The sequence below is a fragment of the Chironomus tepperi genome, unplaced genomic scaffold (genome assembly GCF_022539635.2).
Source record: "Chironomus tepperi strain 1889 unplaced genomic scaffold, CSIRO-AGI_Ctep_v1 contig_257, whole genome shotgun sequence".
NCBI classification, from domain to species: Eukaryota; Metazoa; Arthropoda; class Insecta; order Diptera; family Chironomidae; genus Chironomus; species Chironomus tepperi.
In genome coordinates this window covers 85,161-99,447 of record NW_027226379.1, presented here as the reverse complement: position 1 = coordinate 99,447, position 14,287 = coordinate 85,161, and the positions used below count along the sequence as shown (strand labels likewise).

Genomic DNA, 14,287 nt, shown 5'->3' with positions numbered 1-14,287 from the left:
TAAAAATAATAGAGAGAATAAGAAAGAAAGGGGGGAAGTAAAAGTTGTAATGATGAAATTATAGCAAAAAAAAAAAAGCTTTTATTCCTTTTTCTCTATCATCAAAAAATTGATGCCAAGCAATGTTGAAAGGAAACCTTTTCGCATGAATACCGATGTTTTATTTCATTTCTGCTTTTCCATCCTTTTTTTTATTCAAGCTATTGTATCAAGCTTGAAAAAAATGGAAGAAAGACGGAAAATTAAAAACTTTTGCATTAACTGAATGGAATCTTTTCATTCATGTCTGCCTGTGCATGTGATTGAAGTATTATGGGCTTTCTGTATGTGATAAAGTATATTCAAAAAGTAATATAAAGGTATCCAAATTTTGAGATATGTCTATTTTGCTGACTGGAGAATTGAAGTGAACAAAAATATTAAGACTACGCAAAAAAATATTTAGGTCGTGTAGATTTTCTAGACAAATAAATTTCTGATGATCGTTCAGTTTTTCCTATGGATGGACTTTGAAGGCTTTCTTTGAGAAATAAAGCTGACTTTAGTGAACTTTAAGAATATTTTGGTATTCTTTGAAGTTTTTGGAATTTAGTGAACTTTTCTATGACTTTGTAGCTTTCTGGGTGATGTCTAGTTCTAGGTAGGAACATAATAGCATCACAGTGTGTAGGATTTTGTTAAAACCTTTGGTGTCCTTAGAAATATAGCTGAATAGACAATACGCTCATAAGTACCAATTTTCTGAGTATTTTCTGGACATACTGAGACAGTGGCATGATTTGTAATCTAACCTTTACTATTGTCTCTTGCATGAGGTTATTTAAGGATTTGAGATCAACTAAATGCTGCTAGACCAACTAAAAGAAGGGTTACTTAATTCACTGACCGTACAGATCAGTTGTAATCCATGGCAACTCTCAATTGGCGTCTATAATTGACTCTGTCGCTGGCTTCCCTTAGCCAATTACCATTACAAAGTTTTACAAGCTTTGTGATGTGGCCAGAAACAGAGTCAGATGGAAGACCTTTTGTAATAACCTAAGCTCCTAGTCAGAGCATGGTACCAATAATTATGTAAATAATACAAAGTCCTACACTGTTTCTATCAACAACTTCATTCCAAGAATTTTCCGACCTTTGGTACAAAAGGTTTAGTGATCAAACACGGTCTATGTAGCTTCATAAATTAGGAAATCCACGAGTAATTGCTAAAACTTTATAGATTAATTATCAAAATTCTCCAATTTTAAATTGTCAAATATTCCATAATTCATAACATGACTCTGACTAGATGTAAGTCCCAAAATCACAACCAACCTATAGAAGTCGAACAAATTTAAACTGTCTATCCAAAAAATATTCAATTAACAAAACCACAATTTAAGCCTTTTCCAACAACAATTCATTCTAAAAGTGCGTTATTTCCTCTCAATCTACAAATACATCTTCTCACTCCTCTATGACTTTTACATGCTGGAAAAAGGTTGAAATGGCATGTAAAACAAAATATTGAAACATTTTTCCATACAAATGATCCGAATATTAAATTTACGGTTCTGTTCATGTGGTTGAAACCGAAGGATTTAAATTTTTATGTTTTAAATAACTTTCCGCTTCATTTTCTATTCAAGCACAGCTCTTATTATGACATTTGTTTATATTTTTTTATATTCTGCGATATTAAGCTTCCCTTCGCTCAATCATCTTCAGCTCATTTTCGTTCTCCTGCTTTGCTATTTTTATAATATCTCAAGAATTTTATATGTATTTTATTATATTTTTATCATTCGTAGACATTCATGAATGGAATTGAATTCTTATGCTTATTTATTGCTTAAGTATAAGTAAGAGACAATGTTTTGAGTTGGAGTGACTCTATTTTTGATGTCGTGTTGATTTTTTGAGTCGATGAGACGTATTTCTGATGAAATGAAATGAAATTGAATCGAAATAGGAGTTTTAAAGTTGTTGCGTAAGGTATAAAGGGGCGTCAAAAATTCAGAAATCGGTAAATCAATTCAAAAGCGGAAACTAAGCTGACTTGATTCTGGCGTTGATCAGATTTTAACCGAATTACAATAAATAAGCTCATGATCAATTTTTATGGATGATATCATCTATGAATGCTGTATTCTCAAGGATATATTGAAGATTAAGACTTATTCTTAAGTCAAAGTTGACTAGCAGCTCGCTAATCCAAGTAGAATTCCAATCCACACTTTAAGTTCATACACTTGGGTAACTTTCGGTTTTGTCAAAGGCTTGATTAAGCGAAATGAACTTATATGTATTATGGTTATCCTAATTTAAAGCTTTTTCTGTATTAAAACTAGGTTTCGTCCAAAAGCTGTAAGCCTGAGCACCTAAAGTCTAAAAACTACAGCTCTAGAGATTTTTATCGATTCTTAATTGAAATTGTAGGCAGAATTAGCGTATTACTTGTTTGGTCTAGCATAATATCAGGGTGATCTATCGTTCTACTAGCTAAGAGTACCCTAATTCTTGAAGATACAATATTTTGAGTCTTGTGCTTTTCCAGGAAATTTTTCACAACACCAAACTCCAAATCAATTGCGGACAACCTGTGTGCCACCGAAAATTTTTGGAAATGTCATGAACCTGTAACCATGTAAGCTTTATGAGATTTTGGTCGAGGCCTACCACCAAGGTGTGTCCCAAAAGTTAAAAGGTTGCTCAACATTGCTCTAAGCAATCACATATAATATAAGCCACTAAATTATTTTTACTGACAGCAGCACTTAAGCGTATATAAAAATAAATACAATAATACAGACAAACTGAAGCCCACAGTAACATCTGATTTATTTTTAGAAAAGCTCTCCAAAAAAGCTGAAAAGCTGTTAAAATTCTTCTTTTTTTGATTCTTTTTATTTTGTCGACTGTAATGTTTACGAGTTTTTATTTATGCTGATATTATTTTTATCTATGTCAAATAAATGAATATTGCGTTTCTCGTTTTTTTGGCATCTCATTAATGAGAAAATAATTTTTTAAATGAAAAAATTCATTCAATATATTTTTTTTGTGTTTTGTTTTTCTTTACAGAATGTATTCATCAATTGAAACACCATTATCATCAGAACAGCATCAGCAACAGAATAATAATAATAAATATCAATATCATAATATAAATGCCTTTAATACACATTCAACTGCCAGTGCTGTCAGTAAATTTTCATCATCATCTCCATCATTGTTATTGCAACCACCATCGTCATCATCATCAACAATAATAACACAGCCGTCATTAACGGGAGTCAATAGTAATGAATGCGTGAAATCAATTATCACACCATCGAATGAATCACATGAAATGCAGCAGCAGTCATCGACTTTATATAACACTAGAAACAAATTTTCATATGGTGCCTATATTGCCGCTAGTAATAACAATAATAATGATGTTACATATAGTAAATCGTTCAACTGTAGGACAACGATGGTTAACGATAAAATGTAATTATGCTTCTTCATTCAACTTTTTTTTTTATATAGCTTTTATTGTCACTTTTTCCTACACTATGCTTAGTGATATTCTATCGATTGTCACAATATTGATTAGGCAGGGTTGAAGCTTTTGGGGTTTGTTGGATTTTAGAAAGGATTGTAAGCTTTGAGGTTTGAGAGGAGCTATTTAGATCATTGAGTTATTTACTGTTGAATGGGTGGTATAATGCCTCATAAGTTATAAGTTCGATCTAATGATATACTAGTATTTGGATGACTTTCATTACGAAATCTTGCGCACACGAATTGTAACTAGGTACATTGCAGGGTACATCAGGTGACGTACTCGTGTCTTTGCAATGTGCAGAGCTTTACACCCAGAAGGTCACACAGTTCGGTTCATATGTACCAGAGTGGAACAGGATGCGATTAGTCTACCCTAAGTCTGATAATAATCTTGGCATATCAAGGCGCATTTCGAAAATGTCAAGTTAATAACTAGACTTAAGGTCGATTAATCGCCATCCGTTCCACTTGGACTGGATAGAGATTTGAACTCTTTGATACAGACCAGGATTGGCAACTACTTGATTTTTGTTGTTAATACAGGGCACAGGGATGACTTACAGGACAGGCAACAACTTGCTTTGTCTAGGTACAAGGATGACTAGTCGCAATTATTTCATTAATTATATCCAGAAAGCATTCGTCGCAGATTTAGCCAAAAATCCATTTTCAGACCAACATGTCTCTTCTCCCAGGCCAAATTTGATGAAATCCGGTCCCAAGCTAGAATCAAATCTTCCTGTATCCCGATTTTTGATCAAATCTTCACCGTGTGCTTTTCAAAATACTTGCAAATAGATATCAATCATGTCTTACTTCCGGACGGTTTAGAAATTAAAGACTTCAACAACATTCTCTTTCCAAAGTACATGCTAACCCTTCTACCTCACTTCAAGTTCTAAATAAGCTTTCTAAAGCATTATATTTATATAATAATTATATTTTCTTCTTAGACATCCTTCAACAGATTATATATATATAGCGTGATTTATAATAAGGAGATGTTCGTGTTAGATTAAAGAGATCATAAGATAAATTCTCATTCATTTTATAGAAATAATATTAATCCATTTCTGAAGGTTCTAGTAGATAAATCTTTTCCCACTCTCAATCTAATTTTGTGTAATGAGTGCTCTAGATACGTGCATAGTGATGAATGAAAAGGATTTTAAATTTTATGATTATTTATATAAAGTATTTAAATATTATCACAAGCTCAGGTTAAATTTAATTGAGTTTGATTCGAAATGTTTGGGGAAAATATTGTTTGATGGTTAGAGATGAATTGAATCAGGTGTTTAAATATTTACTGGTAGGAAAAGTTGGATTTAGTTAGTTTTATGGTTTGTTAGAGCACTAGATCAATGATATCCAAATTGTGCGTTAAAATTTTCATGAACCGCATGTTCTAAGTGGTTATAGTTGTGGCTTATCATCAAGAAGTGCCGTGGAACAAATGTTTTGACAATACTGCTCTAGATTAATCAGAAAAAGTGTCCCGTGAGTCTATAAGTATGCTAACCCTACAGCAATACACAAAATCTATCAAAAGCTCTTCTGAATTACTATATAAATCAATGACAGTCAACCTTTGTGTTTCGGCACGTGCTACAGTTCACTATATTGTTCATTGATGTTTTCAAGCATTTATCAAATAACTTTTAGACTTAGAAATGTGCCATGAAGTTAAAATAGCTCTAAAACGCTAACCCTGCTAAATATCCTTCCCAAAACTCACATTATATCCCATACTTAACATTAAAACATCAAATGAATTGTAAATTTTAATCCCAATACTCATTTTATCCATTTTTTTACATTTCTAAATTTCCAGAAAACTAAGAGGGCCTTACTTACAATATAAATTGAGTGAAAGAGACAATAATGGCAATTATCAGAAGCTAGATCACATTCCACAATCGATATTGGATAATGGTGTGAAAACTAATGATAAAGTTCATCATAATAATAACAATAATAATATTAAAAATAACAATATTAAAAATGGTCATGAGAATGGAATATTAGGATGTACGACTATCTTACCTCGCGCAAAAATATCAATAAATAATTCACTTTCCGATGCATCAGGAGTTGATTATAATTTGAGGACACAAACGATAGGACGTTATAATCCGCAAAAGCCAAAACATAATATAAATGACTATAGGATATGTCAAAAAGCTATAAATGACATTCCGACACCTTTTGTGCCTAACGAAAGAAATCAACATGCCGGATATAATTTCTATACGTTGCCTTCAACACGACGCGAAAATTCACATCAACACCAACAACAGCAGCAACAACAACAACGAAGGAATTTTTATGATAATAATAAAATACAACTTAATGCGCCGCCGAGTTATGTAACACTTGAGAGTGCTTTAGATTTTGAATTTTTTCATCATCTATCGCCAACACAAGGATGGGCTTTATTGTGTCAGTCAATTCAAGCACTTCAGGACTTATTTTTATCAGGTACGTAATTACGATCTTTACTAAAATTACCCAAACAATCAATATAATAACAATAATCATCATGGAAAACGATTATGTAGACATACAACAATTAAGGACTTTTTATAGTCGATTGATCCCTATTTCAATAATGACTCAATTTCAATTTCCAATGGGAATTAAAAAGGAAATGACGAAGAGTGAGTTAAAAAGGTCAAAACCACAAATGAGTTGAAATTTCATTCAATTCGAGTGGCTATGGATGGCTTACTTGTATTTTGAGGGGAATAAGGGATCAAATTGTTCAGTTTAATGGTGATTTTTATGGAAAATTGTGGTTACTGTCAAGAATTGAGAGAAATTTAATTTGAAGAATTGAAGAAAATTGAAATTTGTTAATTTTTTGGCTATTTTAAGAATTAGACTTGATGATATATGCTCTTTCAATACTTATTATAGTAATTATTATGTTTATGTACTTACTGGTTCCTTGATTTCTTGAATTAAATGAATTTTGACAATTTTACTGCACTTAAAACTCACTGTTTACTCAAAACTGCTTCGCATCTTCTAGAAAACCTTACAAATGTTTTGCATCTTGTTCAATTGATTTGCATCTTCTTCAATTTATTTGCATCTTGAATTTGAATTTTAGAAATCCGTTATTTATCTTAAACTCTTCTTCAACTATTTTTGGCAACAAAATGTAGCAGATTTTGCAAAACTTGACTGCTGTGATCTCAAAATAAAAACTTCCAAATCTGTCTTGATAGTTTAATTAACATTTCACAAACAGATAACATAGCTTACTGCCAAAATAACCAGCATAAAAAAGTTCAAACTTTCTAATTTAATATAAAATTATTTCATAATATTCAATTTGTAAACCATTGGAACAACATAAAAAGCTCCGTATGGTCGGAGATAAACAAGCATCAACAATAGACTTCCCCTAAATGATGTTATTTACATAGCTTGTCGGTGTTATTTACATATTCTGTATTTAATAGCCCCCTTGTGATTAAATTTACATTTATTTTCGTATCCCATAACATTGCATTATTCCGACCTATTTCAAAGCAATTAGTGTCTATGGGAAAGAAGTTTGGCATGTTAAGCTAAGAATTCTTATTATATAATTCACATTGTAAGCGACATCTGAAAAAGGATAAAAATTATCAACCTGAGAAAAGTTAATTTTCGCGTTTTAATTTCATTTTTTCTTCTTCCTGCTTATCTCTTTTTCTCACGATGAGGCGATAAAATTGTCTTGAGGCTTCGTTCTTTCCACTCTCACCTTTTAAATCTTTCATGATTTCTTTTTTTATTCGTGTTTCTTACCCTCTTCATTTTCATGCATAATTTACGATACACGAAAGTGAATCTTTCGTAACAAATGGAAAGAAATACTTTTTTGGGGGTTGTTTGGGAATAGCGTCTAAGTAGTGAAGAGTTAGAAGAAGCTAATCAATCCAATCAGCTTCGGTCGATGATTTCAATCTTTCCACAACCTCGAAAGCCAACTTACAACTTCGGAAGTCGACTTACAACTTCGGAAGCCGACTTACAACTTCGGAAGCCGACTTACAACTTTGGAAGCCGACTTACAACTTCGAAAGCCGACTTACAACTTCGGAAGCCGACTTACAACTTTGGAAGCTGACTTACAACTTCGGAAGCCGACTTGCAACTTCGGAAGCCGACTTACAACATCGGAAACCGACTTCCAACTTCGTAAGTCGACTTACAACTTTGGAAGTCGATTTACAACTTCGGAAGCCGAATTACAATTTCGGAAGCCGACTTCCAACTTCGGATGTCGACTTCCAACCTTCGTAAGCCGACTTACAACTTCTGAAGCCGAATTACAACTTCGGAAACCGACTAACAACTTCGTAAGCCGACTCCCAAAAGACCGAACCAAAACCCAAAAATCACTCTTTAGTCGACATGACATCACTTCCATCCAATCCCTTTACATGTAGTGTTTAAATCGCTTTTTTATGTTTTCGTATGCTAAACGCTATTAAGGAATAAAAATAATTAATACATTCATAAATAATTCACAAGCATTTACATTCTTTTATCATTTTCATGAGCTTTGGTTTATTATTCGCACATAAAATAAAGAGAGGGGCGATATTTGGATGGTGTCTTTTGTGGACAGCTTTGATAGATGTTATGATGCTGAATCCTAAGTATGGAAATTAAAACCGTAAATAAGCATTCTTGTGACTTTTTATTATTATTCGTCTCGGTTGTTTATGGCAAGTGGATTAGTCTTGGCTTTTTTTGATGTTATTCATGATTATTTTGAATATTATTTGGGGAAATTGTTGAGGATATAGAAGGGAAATTGTGCTGTCGTAGGAGAATACGGTGTGATGTATTGAACCATATGAAGGCGAATTTGCTGAAGTTAGAGTAAGGACTCGGTGGTTGAATAGTCAGACAACAGACAAGAAATCTCCAAGTCTGTTATGTGAGGACGTGTGTTCGATTCCTATCCAAGACTGATTTTTAAAAATTTTACAAAGACAATTAGACAGACTCAGAAGTGGAAGTTTAGTCCGAATTTGTATGAAAAAATTAACTAGACTCAATTAAATCCAATAAATGAACGATCTGCATCTGGCTAGAATCAAATCCACATTCCAGAACAATTGACTGGCATCTAGTCATAGCCCAGACCTGGGTAGCTCTTAGAGCTATCTTAGTGTAATCGGACGGAGTAGCTCGGATATGGTAGGGGTATCTCGGGTAAATAAGCCTATATTAGCCAATCCCCTAGTGCTAGGATACCTAAAATAAGATGGTTAGCTCGGCTAGATTAAGAAACTGGCCCCTAGGTACTCATTGCTATTCTCAAGCTGCTATTCATCCCTAAATGTCCAACAATTCCATCTCAATTTCATTATTGCTGATCATTACTCCCATAGTAACTCAATATCACAACTGTCTATAACAATTTCTCCTTAAATTACAAGAATCTTTAAAGAACAAATTTAAAGTCATGCTTGATGATACCTCAAGTTTTCCAAATGACAAAACCTTTGGACAACAAACTTTCCTGCAAAAACATTTTTTGTTCATGTTTCTTTTTCTCACTTATTTCCCTTTTAATCATCATAAATGATGACAGTGGAAAGAAAAGGAATAATTTTTATGTCCCAAGTATCTAGGCATGAGAACAACACAAAGTAGAAGGCAAAATTTATTTCATTTGGTGCGACAAGATTCTTGTGTCATTCTCACTGTCTACCAATTCTCATAAAGGAAGAATGAGGGGCGGGGATAAATATGGCAAATCCGTGCGAAAATTGGATTTTATGTCAACATAGAGTTTCAAAAGTGACAGTAGGAGAAAAGAAATGAAAATTGAACCTTGATGCAGGATGGACGAAAGACAACAAGAAAATGTGTATAAATATTTTTTTTGTGGCTATCATTAGTCTTGTCTCTCCATCCTCACTCATGGCTTTTACCATTTATTTCTCAGAAGGATATTACGAATGTCTCTTTAAGCTCAACGATACCATGAGTTTTGTGTATAAAACTTTTGCTTCCTTAACATCATTATTTCATCTAGATAATAAAAAACCTTTTTTTTTTTTTCTTATTATTGTCATTAATATCTCATGAAGTGTGTGGAAATGAGAATCATGTCTGTATCAAATATGAGCTTTTTTTTTGCCTTGCTGAAGTAGCAAGACATAAAGTTACAATTCAATACAATGTAGCAATAGTTAGTTCAAAGAATTAATAAGAGATTTATTGAGGCTGAAAATAATTACTGATTAATGTTTCTTAAAGAAAGTTTTGAGAGGTTGTTGACATGGCTGCTAAGGTAAACATCATAAAAGACATTAGACATTGTTCTTTACTTTGTGTCAACTAAGGGTGTATCTAAGGGTTTCGGATGTCTTGACTTTGAGAAATTCTCTGAATTGAGATCAAAATGTATGTGGATCCGAGCAGCATAGTACGGTGAGCTGCATTTTTTGAGTCGAAATCTTGTTGCCCGTCACGATACCATCAAGGTAGCTTCGGGTCTATCCGGTAATATGGCGGGATACCTAACTTACTTTATAAGCTGGTCATACAGATCAATTGTAATTCATGACTTCTCTTAGACTTCTTCTAAAGCTAGCTCTATCGCTGGCTTCCGTTTACCAATTACCGATACCAAATGACATGCAATCTCTATCAACAGTTTCTCTTCATGAGTTCTTATGCTGCTGATCGATGCTCTACCGAACACAAAATGCTGTTTTGAAGGATATCTCGATCGTGTCTTAAGGATTCGAACTCACTCCTCTTTTCCTTGATAAGCCTTTGACCCTGCCACGATGTCACCTCCTTTAAACCACTTGACTTAAGTCTACACCTAACAAAACAGAATCAAAGACGCCAATTTCAATGCTTCAAACCTCAATTTTCCAACTTACATCTCAACATGCCTCCAGAATATTCTATTCATTTGAAGTCTCCTAACTTTTAATCTTATAAAAATGGAAAAAAAGGAAATTCCCACGAAAATAAAAGAATGCGTAGGACAATATCAACAAAGATATGATACCAGTGTGAATTCTCAAAAATGAAAAGTAAAGAAGACAGCAAAACCAAAGATGAGTTGATATTATTCATGTCATCCTTAGAGCTTATAAAACCTTATGTCAGTCATTATGCTACAAAAGCCGAATGATACTTTATGCCACAATCGAAATGCGAGAACGTACTTCCTTTTACGTTTCGATTTGAAAAGAAGAAGAAAAATTTTCTATTTATCACTTCCTTTTTTCAACGTCCCTAGATATTTCACATAAATTGATATTTATGAGTAGAGTAGTAATATCATTTTTATAAGGTAAGAGAAACCTTAGCCATAAGTGCGAGAGGCAAAAAATGCTGAGCTTCTTCTTCCTGTTTAAGGTTTCAATACAATTTCATAAAAATCTTGTCTGTCCGACTCGGTCTGTCCGACTCAGTCTGTCCTACTCAGTCTGTCCTACTCAGTCTGTCCGACTCAGTCTGTTCGACTAAGTCTGTCCGACTCAGTCTGTCCGACTCAGTCTGTCCGACTCAGTCTGTCCGACTCAGTCTGTCCGACTCAGTCTGTCCGACTCAGTCTGTCCGACTCAGTCTGTCCGACTCAGTCTGTCCGACTCAGTCTGTCCGACTCAGTCTGTCCGACTCAGTCTGTCCGACTCAGTTTGTCCGACTCAGTCTGTCCGACTCAGTCTGTCCGACTCAGTCTGTCCGACTCAGTCTGTCCGACTCAGTCTGTCCGACTCAGTCTGTCCAACTCAGTCTGTCCGACTCAGTCTGTCCGACTCAGTCTGTCCGACTCAGTCTGTCCGACTCAGTCTGTCAGACTCAGTCTATCCGTCAGTCTGTCTATCTGTCTGTCCGTCTGTCCATAAGTCTGTCCGACTCAGTCTGTCCGTCAATCTGTCAATCTGTCCGTCTGATAAATGCGCTCTCAAATCCCATCCTCACAAATTTCATTCCTAACTTCTCTTCGTATGAGAATGGAAGTAAAGTTTTTTAGGATCTTTATAAAGTCTTCTTTGTGAAATATTTTTTTCCATCCGTGTTTCTTTTCTCTCCTGCTTGTTTATAAGAAAAAGCTCAAAACATACCACACGCTTACAAAAAAAATCCCAAACTTAAAAAATTCATTTCTTTTTTACTTTCTTCGATTTTTCATCTCTTCTTCCTGCATTCACAAGTAATTCATGAGATTTCTACATTATTTTAGCATTGTTCTGTAGAAAGAGTGACTTGATCTCGTGATTATGTTTGTCAGAGGATTGATCTAAATAGTAAGAAGAAATTATCTTGATAAATTATTTAAGATAAAGACAGAATCGACTCGTGTTGAATAGAGCATCTCTATTAGAGTTTATAAACGTTTAGATATATTTAGTCTGATAAGGTATTAGGTATAAGAATGTGTTCAATTAATTGGTAGTAAACAATTTTAGATTGAATTTGTAATAATGCCGAACTGGACATTAAATTGCCATCAATCAGTTTTAATTTAACGAATTTTGTCCACCTAGAAATTAACCCCGAGAGGACAAAAAATACGTTATGTCTATATAGTTGAGAAAAATTAATGTCCAAGTGATTATTATTTCTAACGTATTTTTGTCCACTCGGGAACCATTCCGACTTTTGTCAATAATTTGTCACCTCAATGACTGGTGGCAGTAGTGTTGATGTTAGGGCGTTGGAGTCTTACTCAAACGACACGGGTTCGATCCCAAGAAAAGTCAAGCATTTTTTCATAATTTTCAGCTTTGAATCTTGATTTAGGTTGCAAGTGGACAAACTCGAGCTTTAGACGCTTTTAAGACTCTCTAGGTGAAGAGCATTGCTATTTCCTGAAACCCCAGAGCGGGTATTGTTACTTGATCGCTTTTCCAAAGTTTTTCCAGCACTCGAGTATTGAATATCGAGTAAACTTCATCAAACTATTGAGAAACTCGAGTATTGAGGAATGATAGTGAATAAAATATCGATGCTTATGATTTCAATTCACTTCCTTTGCAAGGAGCTGGTTTTACGGTCCATCTTTCTTCTGATTAAGTTCACAAAACTTAAGGATGAGCTTTAAAAGTACAGAATTATCTTGTGCTATAATTATATCCAATTGACAGTCATCTGGAAGCCACATAGAGTTTGAGTCTCATTTGGACTACAATTGTACAACTCCTCTTAAATTCTGTAGCTCGGGGTGGCTTATCCTGGTCAGCATAGCTGGTTGCTCCTAGTTTTCATTAAAATTCAGATTTTCACATCATTTCACATAGACGTACCTTAAAGTTCTACAAAATTCATAATTTTATGCCTCGAAACTTCTCTTTGCATCAAAAGCCTTGCTGGTTGCCACGAAAACATCTTCAAGCTTTGACAAAAAAAGACACTTTAATTATTTTCAAATTAATTTCACGTCTTATTTTCATCTCTTCGTCTTAAATTCTTTTATTCTTTTCCTTTTTTTCATTTAAAGTGAATCTCATTTAATTAAGGACGTAAAAAAAAGAATAAATTATAAAAATAGAATAAAACAAAACAGAGGATGATGTTTGTTATGTCTCATTAATTTTTTCTTGTGACTTCTTGTTCTTTTTGGTGCCCATTTGAAATGAGAAATCGTAGAAATTAATTGCCTTTTTTTTTACCCATTAATCGATTCCAATTTATTCCTTCAAGGACGAGAAAAATGTGTTGCCAAAAGTTTTTTGATTTGATTTCATTTTCAAATTGATTGGAATGTTAAAATAATATCAAGAATTTATAAGTTTCATTGTTGTTGCCATACAGAAAGGTTTGACTTTTGTTTTGTGTATTGAAGGTTGGTTGGTCGATTATTCAGGGATGTTGTCGAGTTAGTCTTATGGAACTTGAACTTAATTATTGAAAATTATAATAAATTTAAATTTTTAAAAATTGAAAATTTAAATATTAAAAAAACGATAAGCATTTTAATGTCATTGAATCCTTAGCAATCGCAAAAAATTCAAATTTTTGAAAATTTAAATTTTTTAAATTTTAGAATTTTTAAAAGCCGGTAGTTATTCAAAAATTTTCAAAACCTTTGAAATTTAGCATTTTAAAAACTTTTAATTTTGGATTTTCGAAAACCGTTAAGAATTTCAAATTTAAAAGAATAGCGTTTAATGTTAAAAATTTGGATAATTAAGACCCGTTTAAAATTTGGATTCTTAGAGGTACGATAAATTTTAAAAATTATTAAACTCATCTAAAATTCAAGATTTATAAAACTTTTAAATTTTTAAAAATTGTTTGAAATTTTAAATTTTGAAAACCCGTAAAAAATGTAAAATTCAGATATAGCCATGAAAATTTAGAAACCGTTAAAAAATTTAAATATTTTAAAAAAAAAAATTTAAACTTGAGTAAATAAGAGTCAAATATCTTGAAATCTCACCTTATAACCTTTAAATGATTCAGCAAATATAGTCCTAATTATAACAGGATGAATCTCGTGAAGTCAAGATTCTAAAGAAATAATAAAGCAACAATCATCCTAATTAATTTTAATATCTCAGCTACACGTGTCTTAACATTCCTCATATTTCTGATTGCCAACCTGAAAAAAAAAACATCTTTGTGTGCCAACACGTGAAACTTTCCATCTTCTTGTTCCTTCCCTTCTCCTCAATAACACACAATATTTCTCATTTTTCCACAAATGAAATGAAACGAATCCAAAACAAAGAAAATATTTCTCATTCCGTAAAACTGAAACAAAGACTGAAAT

At 33.1% G+C, this 14,287-nt stretch overlaps 1 protein-coding gene across 2 annotated transcripts in view; it reads left to right on the top strand.

Annotated features, from left to right (window-relative positions):
* The window catches only part of LOC139091582 (uncharacterized), a 111,611-nt gene that overhangs the window by 65,857 nt on the left and 31,467 nt on the right, over positions 1 to 14,287 (top strand). For both annotated transcript variants that reach the window (XM_070641725.1, XM_070641726.1), the window contains exons 2-3: positions 3,067 to 3,477; positions 5,369 to 6,015. In XM_070641725.1, coding sequence (XP_070497826.1) covers positions 3,068 to 3,477; positions 5,369 to 6,015 — 1,057 coding nt within the window. In that variant the 5' untranslated portion in view covers position 3,067. The remainder of the gene's footprint in view (positions 1 to 3,066; positions 3,478 to 5,368; positions 6,016 to 14,287) is intronic.